General features: G+C 49.0%; 1 protein-coding gene across 1 annotated transcript in view; it reads right to left on the reverse strand.

Moving 5' to 3' along the window:
- Cdh23 (cadherin related 23) overlaps positions 1-12,894 on the reverse strand; it is a 373,665-nt gene that overhangs the window by 221,129 nt on the left and 139,642 nt on the right. Inside the window, exon 7 of the mRNA XM_051152488.1 lies at positions 1,077-1,271. Within this exon, the coding sequence (XP_051008445.1) occupies positions 1,077-1,271 (195 nt within the window). The remainder of the gene's footprint in view (positions 1-1,076; positions 1,272-12,894) is intronic.

A 12,894-nucleotide genomic window follows, 5' to 3' on the forward strand; every position in this document is an offset into this window, starting at 1 on the left:
CTCAGCCAAGCTCAAGGTAAAAGCTCCATTTTTCAAAACGCAACCCAGGTCAGAGGAATCTGGGATGTCAGCTGCCAGGTGGGACCTGGGGTTGGCTGTCCTCTCTGAGGCCTCATGGGGCCAGCGCAGGTGCCCTCTCTGCAGCAGTGGAGGGCCAAGGCTAGGTGCTGTGGGCTGGGCTGGTGGGCCATAGAGTAAGAAGGACCCTGTAACTTCTTTTGCTCTCAGTATGAGCTCTACAAACAGATGTGAAGGACAAGAGTGTAGGGTCATTTCTAGCTTTGCAGGCCACCTGTGATACAGCTGTGCTCCCAGGTGTCAGCTGGAATGAGGGTGCATAGGGCCAGGACACTGTTTAAGGTATGACTTGCTTAGCCCTCAGGCCCTTACAAACAGCTATCATATCAAAGGCCCGGCTGCATGCTGGAGACCTATAGGCTCCTGACCATGGGGCATGGCAGCTAGAGCCCAGGACAGTGAGTCTGGCAACCTGGCTTTGGGCTATTACTTCCCCCTCTAGCAATCAACTGTGGGAACCTCAATGTTCTCATTCAGAAAATGGGCTAAGTTTCCTCCTCTGGCCTGAATGGACTCATCTCGCAATTCCCTGGGGTTGGGCAAGTGGCTTAGCCCAGTGGATACTCTTTGGTGGGGAAGCATTACCACACTAAAGGGTTTGGGTCAGGAGGTCTGAACTGCCCTGCCCCTGCTTGTTGGGTGGTATCAGGATATGGCTGCATTGATAACCCTGATCTGTGTCCCAGAAGTACCTGCACCTACTCTCCTTAGGAGGTTCCCAGTGTGAGCTCTGCCACTGAATTGCTCCCTGCGCCTCAGTCTTCTTGTGAGTATCTGTAAAATGGGTATCTCAACAATACTAATAAGGTAGGGCTGTTTAAAGGCTAATAGAAAGTCTGTTTGAATGCCAAGAACAATCCCAGAGACACAGTGACACCACCTGTCACCATTACCACCATCACCAGATTGATTCTTTATTGTACCCTTAGAATACCCTGGTTCCTTCTGAAAGGGAAATGGCAGGTGGTAGGCACCGGAGGCCCGGGGCAGTGACTCACCGTGGCGTTGACTGTGAGCTGGTACGCCTGTGTGACCTCATAGTCCAGTTCCTGGATCACGGTGACTATGCCTCGGGCACTGTCGATGGCAAAGAACTGAGACGGGGGCTGGAAGGAGTAGAGGACGCTGCCGCCCGCACCCAGGTCAGGATCAGTGGCGTTGACGATGAAGATGGGTGTCCCCACTGGTGTGTTCTGGGTGAGAGCAAAGGAAACAAGAGGTTGGGCCTCCTTCACCAGAAGCAGCTGCCTCCACCAGGCGCCAATTCCTCCGCCCAGCAAAGACCATTAACTGCGCTTAACCGCGCCCCTGCAGCCAACAGAATCGGCCTGTCATTTCCATTCTAAGCGGGTTTGGAGGAATGTAAAATGCATGATTTCTTCTTTCCCCTTTTTGATGGCCTCCTGGTGGCTGTAAGAGCACTGGCTCCAAAGATGGCCCACTTATCCCAGAGTCCTGGAACAGGGGCCTTTCGGTCCCCAAACCCATTTCTTGGTGGATTCGCTTCCTTTGTCCAGTGCCCCTTGGCTGCCCAAGCTGCAGTACATTGCCTGGAGGGTAACTAGGAACCTGCCTGTGGGGACCTGTCAAGGGCAAGAGTGGAAGGTGTGTACCTGAGTTCAGGCACAGCGGGGAGGGGGCTTGGAGATGCCAAGGGGTCGGGCATCCCATACCACTCCTGGGTCTTGGCAGCATAACAGCAGAGTGTATGTTGTTTAACTGCCTCCACCTCCTAGAAGCCTTCCAGGATGTTGTGACCCTTCTGTCCTATCATGTCCATCTCCACCCCACCACCACCGTTCCTTTCTAACTTGAGGTGGCTGGGTTAAGGCCACTTGCACATGAGGCTAGGATGGGGCATCCACATTCCTTAAGAAGGCTGCAGACAGTCACTCTGTATATGCCACCACCCCGATCTGTATGCCTCTGCCAGTTCTCACCTTCCCTCACAGCCTGCAATCCCATAGGTTCTGTCTGCCTTGCCTTAGATGGTGTCTGGCACACAGATTAGCCAGTGAACCCCCTAAAGCCCCCACCCCCATCCACCCTCATTTCCTGCCCGGGCTCATCATGGGCTGCCTGGGTTTCTCTACATTGTAGACAGGTTTGGACACACTGGAGGAAAAACACTTGGACGAGACTCTTTGCAGAGAAGGAAAATAAAAACCCAGCTATGAGGCATAGAGAGCACAACTGGTCCAAAGCCACACAGGCAAGGAGATGGGTGAGCAAGGCCTTGGGTTCAAATGCTGCTGATTCTTTGCAACATCTACACAGCAAGATTCCCTACAGACCTGGCCCCGGCTCTTTCGGGTCAACCTAGAGAGCACAGGCACTAAGTTGCTATGGTCCAACTGGGGCTGACCAATTCTCTTCCATTGGCCACCAAGGATAGAGGTGATGGGACATCTCCCAGTAGTCATGCCCCAGCTGATGGGGACAGGAGACAGCAGTGGGAAGCTCCTCTCCCACTCACCATGATGGCTTCCTGGTACCTTCAGCACAGAACATCCCACACAGGCTAGCCCTGGATTGCCTATCAGGAACTTCCTAGTTGTGTGGAGCCATGTGTACTGCTCCAACCCAGTTTTCTCACACCTTGGGGCCTTCCTCACTAGATCTGCCCTCCTCAACTTGGCATCTTGGGAGACATGTGCTAGGGTTTCAGGCGTGGCCAGAACATGAGCTGAAATTCCAGCTGTGTGTCTCCAGGCTAGTTACTTAAGCTCTCTGTTCCTTAATACCCTTTTTGTATGCTAAAGGGAATACTATCTCATTGGGCTAGTGTGAAGAGGGCAGACCCACAGCTCACTAATGTAGACTTCCCAGGCACTGAGAGGGAAGAAGCACCTGTTAGAACTATAGAGGCAGGGCCACCCAAGGGCAGGGCAGGGAAGTCTCAAGAAACCCAGTGTGCATCGTGGGTACCATGCTGGCCAGTCCCTGTCTGCCTCCCTGCCCTCTGCACCTGTACCTCTGCACCTGCTCTGCATAGACTCCTTGGTACAGACCACAATGCCCTTCCTTGCTGGCTTCCTGATGATGAGCTTTGCCAACTGGGAGTGGGGGTAGGGCTGGCAGCAGCTGGAGGGAAGAGAAAAGCCTGAGGTCCATCTCTCCAGCTCCAGCCCTGTAGCCCCGTCCCCTAGGAAGGCTCTGATCTATGCATCCTGCTGTCCCCACTGAGCCCTTCTGATGGGAAACATAGCCCTCCATGGCCAGTCATGAGCTACTTCAACAGCCTGTATCTTCTTCCACCCACCAGATACTCCGTGTATGTCCTTTAAAGACCTTGTGCTGAAGGCCTGATCCACACAGCCCAAGGTGCTATTGAGAGGCAGTGGGGCCTTCTGGGAGGAAATTGGGTACTTCTTCCTCTCTCTCACCCTCTTTCCATCCCTCCCTGTGCCTACCCCATTTCCCCTCCTCCTCTCTCTGATTCTTGGCCACCATGAAGTGAGCAACTTGCTCAGTCTTATGCTTCCCACCACAATGCTCTTCATCACCACAGGCTCACAGCAACAGAACCAAGCCACCACGGGCATGAACTTCTTAAGCTGAGAACCCAAATAAAACCTTCCCTTCTTCTAAGTTGGGTTCATTCTTCTCTCTCTCTCTCTCTCTCTCTCTCTCTCTCTCTCTCTCTCTCTCTCTCTCTCTCTCTCTCTTCCTGTGCATGGATGTCTGCCCATGCGGTCATGCTTGGGTGTGTGCGTGTGAGAGTATGGGTGTATATGCACGTGCGCATGGAAGATCAGAGGTTGGTGCTGGTGTCTTCCTCAATCACTCTGTTTTTAAAGACTAGATCTCTCATGGAACCTGGAGCTGATAGTTTCAGCTAGACTGGCTAGCCTGAGAATACTGAGGATACTTCTGCCTCTGCTCCCCTGGCCCCAGGATTATAATTACATCTGTTTTTTTTTTTTTTTCTTTCTTTTCCCTTCCCTTCCCTCTAGTCCCCTCCCCTCCCCTCCTCTCCCTTTCTTTCTTTCTTTCTTTCTTTCTTTCTTTCTTTCTTTCTTTCTTTCTTTTGTTGTTGCTACTGCTGCTGCTGCTAGGAATCAAACTCAGGTCCTCATGTCTATGCAGGAAGCCATTTCTCCATTTTTCTTAAAGTGATTTCTTTGGGCATTTTGTCTCAGCCCTGGAAAGCCACTAACACACTGCCCTCTTGAAAGTGGACACTTCACAGACACACTTTTTTTTGGTGCTATCAAAGACTATCTCTTTCCTGTGGGAGCCTGTTGGTTACAGTCACCTGCAAATCTATAGCCCCACTCACCCATGCCATCCCAGTGCAGGGCTCAGCGAAGCCAGCCTTTACCATGATGCTCCTCATCCTACAGTTCCACTTCCTCCCCACCCCCACCCCCCTGCAAAGCATACGAATGCCCAGACACATTATAGAGACACTAGCCTTCTGTGGCATAACGCTCAGCTCAGCAATATGGCCCCACCGGACATCAGCCTCAGAGAGATGATGACATTTCACCTGCCCATGCTTTGTGGTCCAGGACAAAGGCTCTCAGGCTCTCTGAACATCAGATCTGGGGAATTAAGAGTGAGGCCCCCACTGGAGGAGAAGAGAAGCCCTGTATGTACTTGACCTTGGGTTGTATCTCATACAGTGAAAACCCACTTAATTTCTGCATAACTTAGGATAGGTTTTTAATGACCCTGGCAAAAAGCCATTCATAAACTTAGAATGGACAGACATTGGAGAGAAGAGAATGCTGACTTCCTGAATTTCAGGCCCTGGGCACCATGCTCTACCAAGGATCAGCACACACACTGGAGCTTCTGCAGCGCCAGCTGCTGCTCCATGGGGCGCGCAGATGGGTGCACAGGCCTGCAGGCTCAGCACAAGCAGATTCTCTGGGGCTAGGCACATCTGGCCCCTGTAGACAGAGAATCCCAGAGGCTCAGAGCATGAACCTTGAGTCAGAACTCCAAATTCTGAATCCAGATCTTCCCACCGGGAGACCTCAGGTATCAGCTGTTTAACTTCTGTATCCTGTGTAAAATGGAACTGTTAATGGCCCAGCTTCTCGGGGATGACGTGAGAATTACATGAGATGAGGTGTGAATAAAAGGATACGCTCCTTGCCAGACCAAGTGCACGCAACATGCAGCAACACTCAGCAAATGGTCACTGTCTAATGCTGCTATTTTTATCAATGAAATGGCATTACAGGCAGAGAGGTGCGCGCGCACACACCCACACCCCCACACACCTGCACTTAAAAGGATCATAACCAATAAATAAATTTCTTCATCACGAACTTGGACAGATGGAGAGACGGCTCAGTGGTAAAGGCACTTGCTGCCATACTTGATGACTTAAGTTTGATTCCTGGGACTCACATAATAGAAAAACAAAACCAACTCCCATTAGTGGCCCTCTGCACGTGTGTTTGTGTTTGTGTGTATGTGTGTGTGTGTATATGTGTGCACTCAAATAAATGCAATAATTATTTTTAGTTCAAGTGGAAAAGCTGGTTCCTGGTTCCTGCAAAAATATGACTGGAAAAGAACCTAAGGTACCCTACAGGGGTGCAGAGCCTGTAAGAGGAAGAGAGAATAGGGCCTAAGATGAGAGGTCATCTGAGGCCAGGGAAGTACTTAAGCCAAAAGGCCAGATCTGACTATAGACCATTCTGGATGTAGGGGCTTCACGGAAGCTTCGGGATGATCCAGGCCAGGTCCCTCGTTTGACAGATGAGAAAAAGGAGCCCAGGGAGATAATATGTTCTGCTCCAGGTCTCACCATGGCTCGTGATGGGTGACAGCAAGTCAAGCACTTTGGTTCTCATACAGAGGCTTCTCTCAATCTCCCACAGATACCAACAGGCTTCCTCATCCACTCTCCTTCCTCAGCTCTGCTCAAGAGCGGAAGCCAGGCTGCACACCAAGCAACTTCCGAGCCAGCATGTATTTGATTGGTGCAGGAGAAACCACCTGACCTACACAGGCCAATCAGACAGGATCTTGGGAATTAAATCCATTTGCCAAGGGAATCACCCCGGAGAGATCTTCATCACCCACATAGGGTTGGATAGGCATGTGCTTATGAGGGGGTACGTCCATCTAAGGGAGGGAGGAGGCGAGCTGAGCCCTTCCTGCACTGGTCCTCACACACTCCTTTGGCCACTCTGTGGAAGCTGACTTGTGAGGCGTCTCTGACGGACACCATCTTGCTCTCTGGGTCTTTGCTCTTTTCTCCCACCTGACACCCCTATGACATGCATCACACACATGCTTTTGATTCCCAGACACTGCCACAGTCTCCCCTGGGATACTTGCACTTTAGCACCTACAGTCAGCACAGAGAGCCAATCACCAGGCTACAGCTGCTAAATTGAGCCTCCGAGGCAATAAGGGGAGAAGAATAAATGGCCCAGTGAACGCTGGCTACAGCTTCGTGTTAACTATCCCCAGACATGCCTTTGAACATGCAGATTTACACAGATCATTGCAATGATTCACACGGCTGTGCAAGGTGACAGAGTGAGCAAGCAACAGCCTGATTGTGCACAAGTCACGGTCCACCTGGAGGGATGGTCCTATATCCCTCGTCCCCTTCAAACCCCAGGCTGTCCCTTTGAGCAAATGGCCTATACTACATAGGTCACAGGCAGGGCAGGCCTCTGCCTCCTCCAGTCCCCATTTAAGCAGCACATCGCTTGTGATGGGCCAGCTGTAAATGGGCCACCCTGTGCAATTCTGAGACAAATAAATCTTGTTGCTACTCCTTGGGGTGACAAGGGAATAGACTCCGGGAAAGTTCTGCCGTGCTCAGGATCCTGTTCGTTAATAATAATGATGAATGGCTTGCCTCTCCCATGCAGGGTGAGCTACATTCCACTCCGGGCTTCTCTGGAGGTGGCTTAGGGTGCTCACTGGAACAGGGGGTGGGGGGGTGAGGGGAGGGTGGTAATACACTGCCAGGGAGAGAAGGGAAGGGGGAGGGGAGACAATGAGTGGAAGGTTGGAGAAGAAAAGAGAGAGGAGAGAATGATGAGAAAGGAGGACAAACAGAGAGACACAAAGAAGAAAAAGTGGGATGAGGACAAGGAAAGCGACAGAGCTGGGAGAAAAGAATCAGAGGGGAAGAATGTACTGGAAGAGCCAGGGGCATGGTTGTTGGGACAGAGACCAAGAGACACTATGGAGGGAAAGTTGTAAACAGAGGGAATGAAGTAAGAAGACATCTGGCTAGGGATGTGGCTCAGTTAGTAGGGTGCTTACCTAGAGTGCAAAGAACCCAGGGTTCTATCCCCAGCACAGCATAAATCCAGATATGGCGGTACATATCTGTAATTTAGGCACTGAGGAGGTTGGGGCAGGAGGATCAGAAATTCAAGACCAGCCTGGGCTACATGAGACCCTGTCTCAAAAAATAAATGAATAAAAATAAAAAATGAAAAAATAAAGACAGGTGCGGGGGGAGGGAGGAGCATCACACAACTCAGATCATGGGGAACCCTCCCCAGCTAGATGGATTCTGTACCCTTGACCAAATCCAGCCAAAACTGCTACCATCCCTACTTAGGTGCCATCTCTAAAGGCATTATTAATATTTATGGAATGCTTGCTAGATGCAGCTACAGTCTTTAATATCTTATTATAGAGCCTGTTAGAAAATGCATTAGTAATAAATTCCTGACAGATGGAGTTCTGACAAGGTGCAGGTGGCTTGGTGGATCTGAGTTGGGAAAAGACCCTTCTGGAATATATGTGAGCCACTCAGAGGCTGGGAGGCATCCCTAGGATAAGATGGAGAAGTAAGGGGGTGGCTAGAGGGGGCTGGTCTAGGTCAGAGGAGACAGGATAGATGGATGGACATTCACTTTAGCCCTGATGAAATTTCAGAGGTAACAGAACACCTTGAATTCCCAGCATTTTCTCAGATGATGAGAGGGGTCCACAGGACGGATGATAGTCAGGCTCTCAGGGCCAGGGAAACACTTGTGTTTTGTGTTCCATGGTGTGCCTTGGCGGAGTGTCACTTCCAGAGATCTTTGTGGCATCTCTATTATCATCATGGGACCTATTGTCACCTATTGGAAGGGATAGGGTCTATAGGGCATGTGGACTGTAGTCCTGGCTCATAGAGATCAAAAGTGTGGCCACAGGAGGGGCAGGTGGAAATACCCAATCAAAGGATCATGAAGGAATAGAGGCAGCTCTGGCCTCTCTGGTGCTCTCTGGGTGATGGAGCACTCTTATGTGGGCACGAACCTACATGTATACATCTGTGGACCATGTTTATGAGGGACCCTAGGAGAACTCATCTCATGGCATCTCTTATCTTGACCACTGTCTGTTTGCTCTCTTCTCTCTCTCTCTCTCTCTCTCTCTCTCTCTCTCTCTCTTCCTCCCCCGCCCCCTTAGCAGGTGGCATGTGCATAACTTAATGCATCTGGGAGACACTTTGCTGGGCTGGCATCCCAAATGGGCAAATCTTCCCAGAAGATTTATACAGCTTGGAGCCCCCACTATGCAGCATGCAATGTCTTTGCCGGAAGCTGTGTAGACACTTACAAACATGCTTACTGAATGACCACCTGGTTCCTGACTGTGACCTGCTGGAGCGGCCCTGTACTTCCACTCCCTATCTCTTTCTGCCATCTGCCTTGGCCCCCTTTTCAGTCCATATGCCATCTCTTGTCTGTAGAAGACATGTGACAAATATTGTTAAAGAATCAGAGACTTTCCGGCAAACATGACAGGCAGAACACATTCATTTATTTCTGTTTTGGTCCCAGCCCCTCACCAAGACGACAATAAGCAAATTAAAAATGCATAAATCCACAAGGGCAAACAGAACAGGAGAGGAGACCACATCAGACGAGAGATGCCAAAGCAGCTGTGGAAACTGGAAACAGATGGACGCCTTAGGAGGTGAGGAGGATGTGCCTGGAAAAGCCTAGGAGCCTTGGATGCCATATCACACTGCATGGGGGGAGAGGGGATGTGTAGGGCTGAGGACAGGAAGAGAAGTGAAAGGTCTTATAGACCCAAGCGAGGTGGGGTCTCCAGTTCCTGCAGCAGACTGTAGATTGCTGGAGGGCTTCATTAGGGGAGGCTCTGGACTCCAGGCTGGGATCTGAGACAAGGGCTTGAGTGGGTTCTTACGTTCCTACTTCTCTATCCTCCTCCAGGCCTGCTAGTCAGCCTTCGGAAGATAGGCATCCCAGAAGGACACAGAAAACCAGCCAAAGAGAAAACTCAAGAAGGAGCAAGCCCGGGGTCCCTAAAAGCAATAATGGGAAGTCTTGCCCAATCCTGAAAGCCACTAGTTAACAAGCCCCACCCCCACATGCCCCAAGCACCCTTGATGAGTGGGCAGGAAGTGAAACATACAGTCACTCTCATGCACAAAGAAACTGTGGAAACCTGGTGTGGTGGTGCGCACCTGGGATTTCAGCACTCGGGAGGCTGAGGTAGGAGGACTTGCTGCCAGTAGCTTGGGCTATATAGCAGAAGCCTGTTTCAAAAGTCTGGGAGGGAGGGAAGAAGGGAGGGAGGGAGGGAGGGAGGGAGGGAGGGAGGGAAGGCGGAGAAGAGGGAGACAAGTAAGAAGCAACGTGTGTCCAGAAAATCCAGTCAGGACAGAGTCTCTGAAGTATGATCATTCTAGGAGGAAGAAGAGCCCAGCAGAAACTAAAGGTCGGTTCAGGGGGCTGAGGCAAGAAGATCAAGAGTTCAAGGCCTACTTGAACATCTAAATGAGATACCATCTCCACATGAGAAGAAACAACAAGAGGCTGCGGGTATAACTAAGTTATAAAGAACTTATTTAGCCTGTGTGGGGCCTTGGGTTCAATCCCCGTGCTGAAGACAACATCAATTGAACAAATAAAAAGAAATTGAATAGAAGATCTGGAAATGAAGAAAAAAAATCCAAAGTAAAGTAACTCAAATATGAACATGGGGGAGAAAAGTAAGAACATTAGGGGGACAGCTTAGACCCAACCCAAGGCCCAACTGACAGGAATTCACAGAGAGGTACCAGCAGGAAGCTTGTCACACAGGGCTAATGGGAAAACCTTCCAGACCCAAGAGACATGAACCCAGAATGTTTCAGAGAGAGACCTGCACAAAGACACACAACTGAGACATTTCAAAATATGAATATGGAGGGGAGGGGAACCCTAGAGACTTTAGAGAAAACAAAAGCCCACACACAGAAGAAGATCAAGAGTCAAGCTGCCATCCAGAGACTTAACAGCAAAACATTATAAGCTGAAGTACAGAGCAGGAAACAAATTCATAGATTGAAGAAAACTGGTTCTATACCCAGCCAAATTATCAATGAGTAAAAATGAAAAATACTTTTTTTTTTCCAGAAAAAAGTTTAAAAATTTTTTCCCATAAATTCTCTTTCCTGGAAATAACTGAAGGATTTAGTCTATCAAAATGATGATAGAAACCAAGAAAGTATATAAGAGAAGTGAATAAATTCTAGGACAAACAAAGGAAGAATTATAAGTAAGTACAGTATATTACACAGTAACATTTATATTAGAGTAACATTTACATAATAATTACATTAAACATACTAAATGCTGTTTTAGCTAGTGGGAAAGCAATAATTATGCCCTAGGGAATTTTAGTGGTGTGTATTGGTGTTTGTGTATACGTGTGTAGTTATATATTTGTTTTGGTGTTTGTGTGTGGAAAAGAGTAGGTTGGAGTGTATAAATGTCAAATTCTCTCTTCCATAGTTGAAAAGTCACTCGCAAATATCTAAAAGTGAACAACGTAAAAGGCTAAGATCTAAAAACAAGAACGTAAATTCCAGAGATTAGAGGAGGATGTCTCAAAGTGGGGGAAAATGGAAGAGGGCACTGCTGTTTGTATTAGAAGAAGCCACACTTTACTAGAAGACATGCAAGCTCATTCATATGCAATTTGACTAAAATTAATATGAAAAATTTAAAAAATATATCTTGCCATGGCTATCCTCCTGAGAGTTCCTTTTCCTTTCAGTCCTATCCCTTGTGGAAAAATCCTGGCAGGTTTCCTATCTTAAAGCACCCTACTATCTTCTTCTCGCTTTCTCCTCAGGTACCATCCTGGCTCTTCTATTATCTCCAAGGCCAAAGTTCCAGACCCTGAATGTCACTAATATGACCAAGCATTCAGTCTCCAAACTTGTTGTTTGCTGCTATCCCATGAGACCCCTGCTTTGTTCAGCGGTTATAGCTCTTAGCTCTACTGGGGCTTTAGCTCTTGCATTCAGGTTTGGTTGGAGACCTCCCCCTCGGCCCCATGTACATACTGGGTGTGTACATCCTGACTACCTGGTGAATGCTGGGCACTATGGTTGGTGAAGCTTCAACAATGGCATTGGTGTCTCACTTCCATCTCAGAGCTTGCTCTTCAGAGCCAGGTGTGATGCTGGAGTGTGACATGGCCCCAGCTCCTACCTTTCCCCATTAAGGCAATCGGAGGCAGTTTCCTCACTTCATATCAACCAGCCTCTCTAGAGAGAATGTGAATGACAGAGTCCTTCCCCAAAGTGCTCACATTTTAGGGTTGTCTGTATGACCAGCAGATACACAGAGAAGCATGTGGCAGTGCAGGGACCGATGCACCAGGGAGTTATGCAGCTGGTAGACCTGCCTAGCAGCTGCCTGAAGTCCATACATTTAAAGAAAGAAAGGGACCAGACAGTCATGTAGCCCTGGTGTCCACAAGACTCTCAGTCTCACAACAGACTGTTTCAACACCAGGCAATAGGCTGCCTAGCTAAGACCTGGACTTATCTTGTCTTCTTTAGGGCTGGAGAGGAGAAACAGGGATTGGAGGCAAGACCTTCGGGATCTGGTTCTGCTGCCCTGCAGCCCTATCCTGAGCTGTTAGTGTGATTGGATGCTAGAGGCCTCCTCCTGTCTCAGCCTGGCTTCTGGTTTCCAAGGAAACGGAGGGATCCATCTGTGGACCATCACCTTCAAGCCCATTGGCCTGAATGGAAAAACCTAGCAACAACTGTGTGCACGTCTGGGCTATGCTCTTGCTACTGTCCTATGGCCCTCTTCATGACGTCCTCCTTGGTGGCTATAGGACATCAGTGGATGTATGTGAAACCTTGGTTTTCCCAACCAGGAAATTGCTATTATAATTGCTGTGCTGCCTTGGACATAGCTGGAGTATAGATGGAAAGAACTGAAATGGCCACAGAGTCTATGCTTTCTGGGTATCAGCAGATGGCTCACAATATTTCTGAGTGTCAAATTTCCAGAGTAGGAGTGTTCAACTGGCTAAGTTCATGCAAACACAGGCAAACTTGAAAAGCATCAGGAACACTCCTGATTGTAAGAAGTTCAGATGAGGGCTACTCATTGTGTGGTGAATGATGAGATCATGAATCAAGGCTTCATGGGGATTTGGCTCTGTACTGGAGCCCATGACCATTATGGGCGAGGCCTGGGGCTCTCTATGCCCTACACCATGAACAAACAAAAATGCCAAGTGCAAGCAAAGGCCCTAACAAAATCCTAACACTCTCCTACCAAGTTAGAACATTTCAAGAGAAGAATCCAGTGGGTGCTTGTGGTCAGTGGGAGTCTTATTAACAAATGACCTGAGTCCAGGGACTGGGCCAGAGGTGGGAGCTGCAGGTAGTCCTGAGACCTTGTAGATTCTGGATGCATGAAGTCTCCTAGAAGTTTATTTTCCCTAGGCTTTTGTGGATCTGGGGCAATTGCAGCTTTCTGTTTGTTGGGGATTTCCTGTATAAGGCTCTAAATGTATCTTCTCAGCTGGATAGCAGCTCCTTCCATCCTTTGGACCCCAGACCCACATGAC

Source organism: Acomys russatus, chromosome 11 (assembly GCF_903995435.1).
Source record: "Acomys russatus chromosome 11, mAcoRus1.1, whole genome shotgun sequence".
NCBI classification, from domain to species: Eukaryota; Metazoa; Chordata; class Mammalia; order Rodentia; family Muridae; genus Acomys; species Acomys russatus.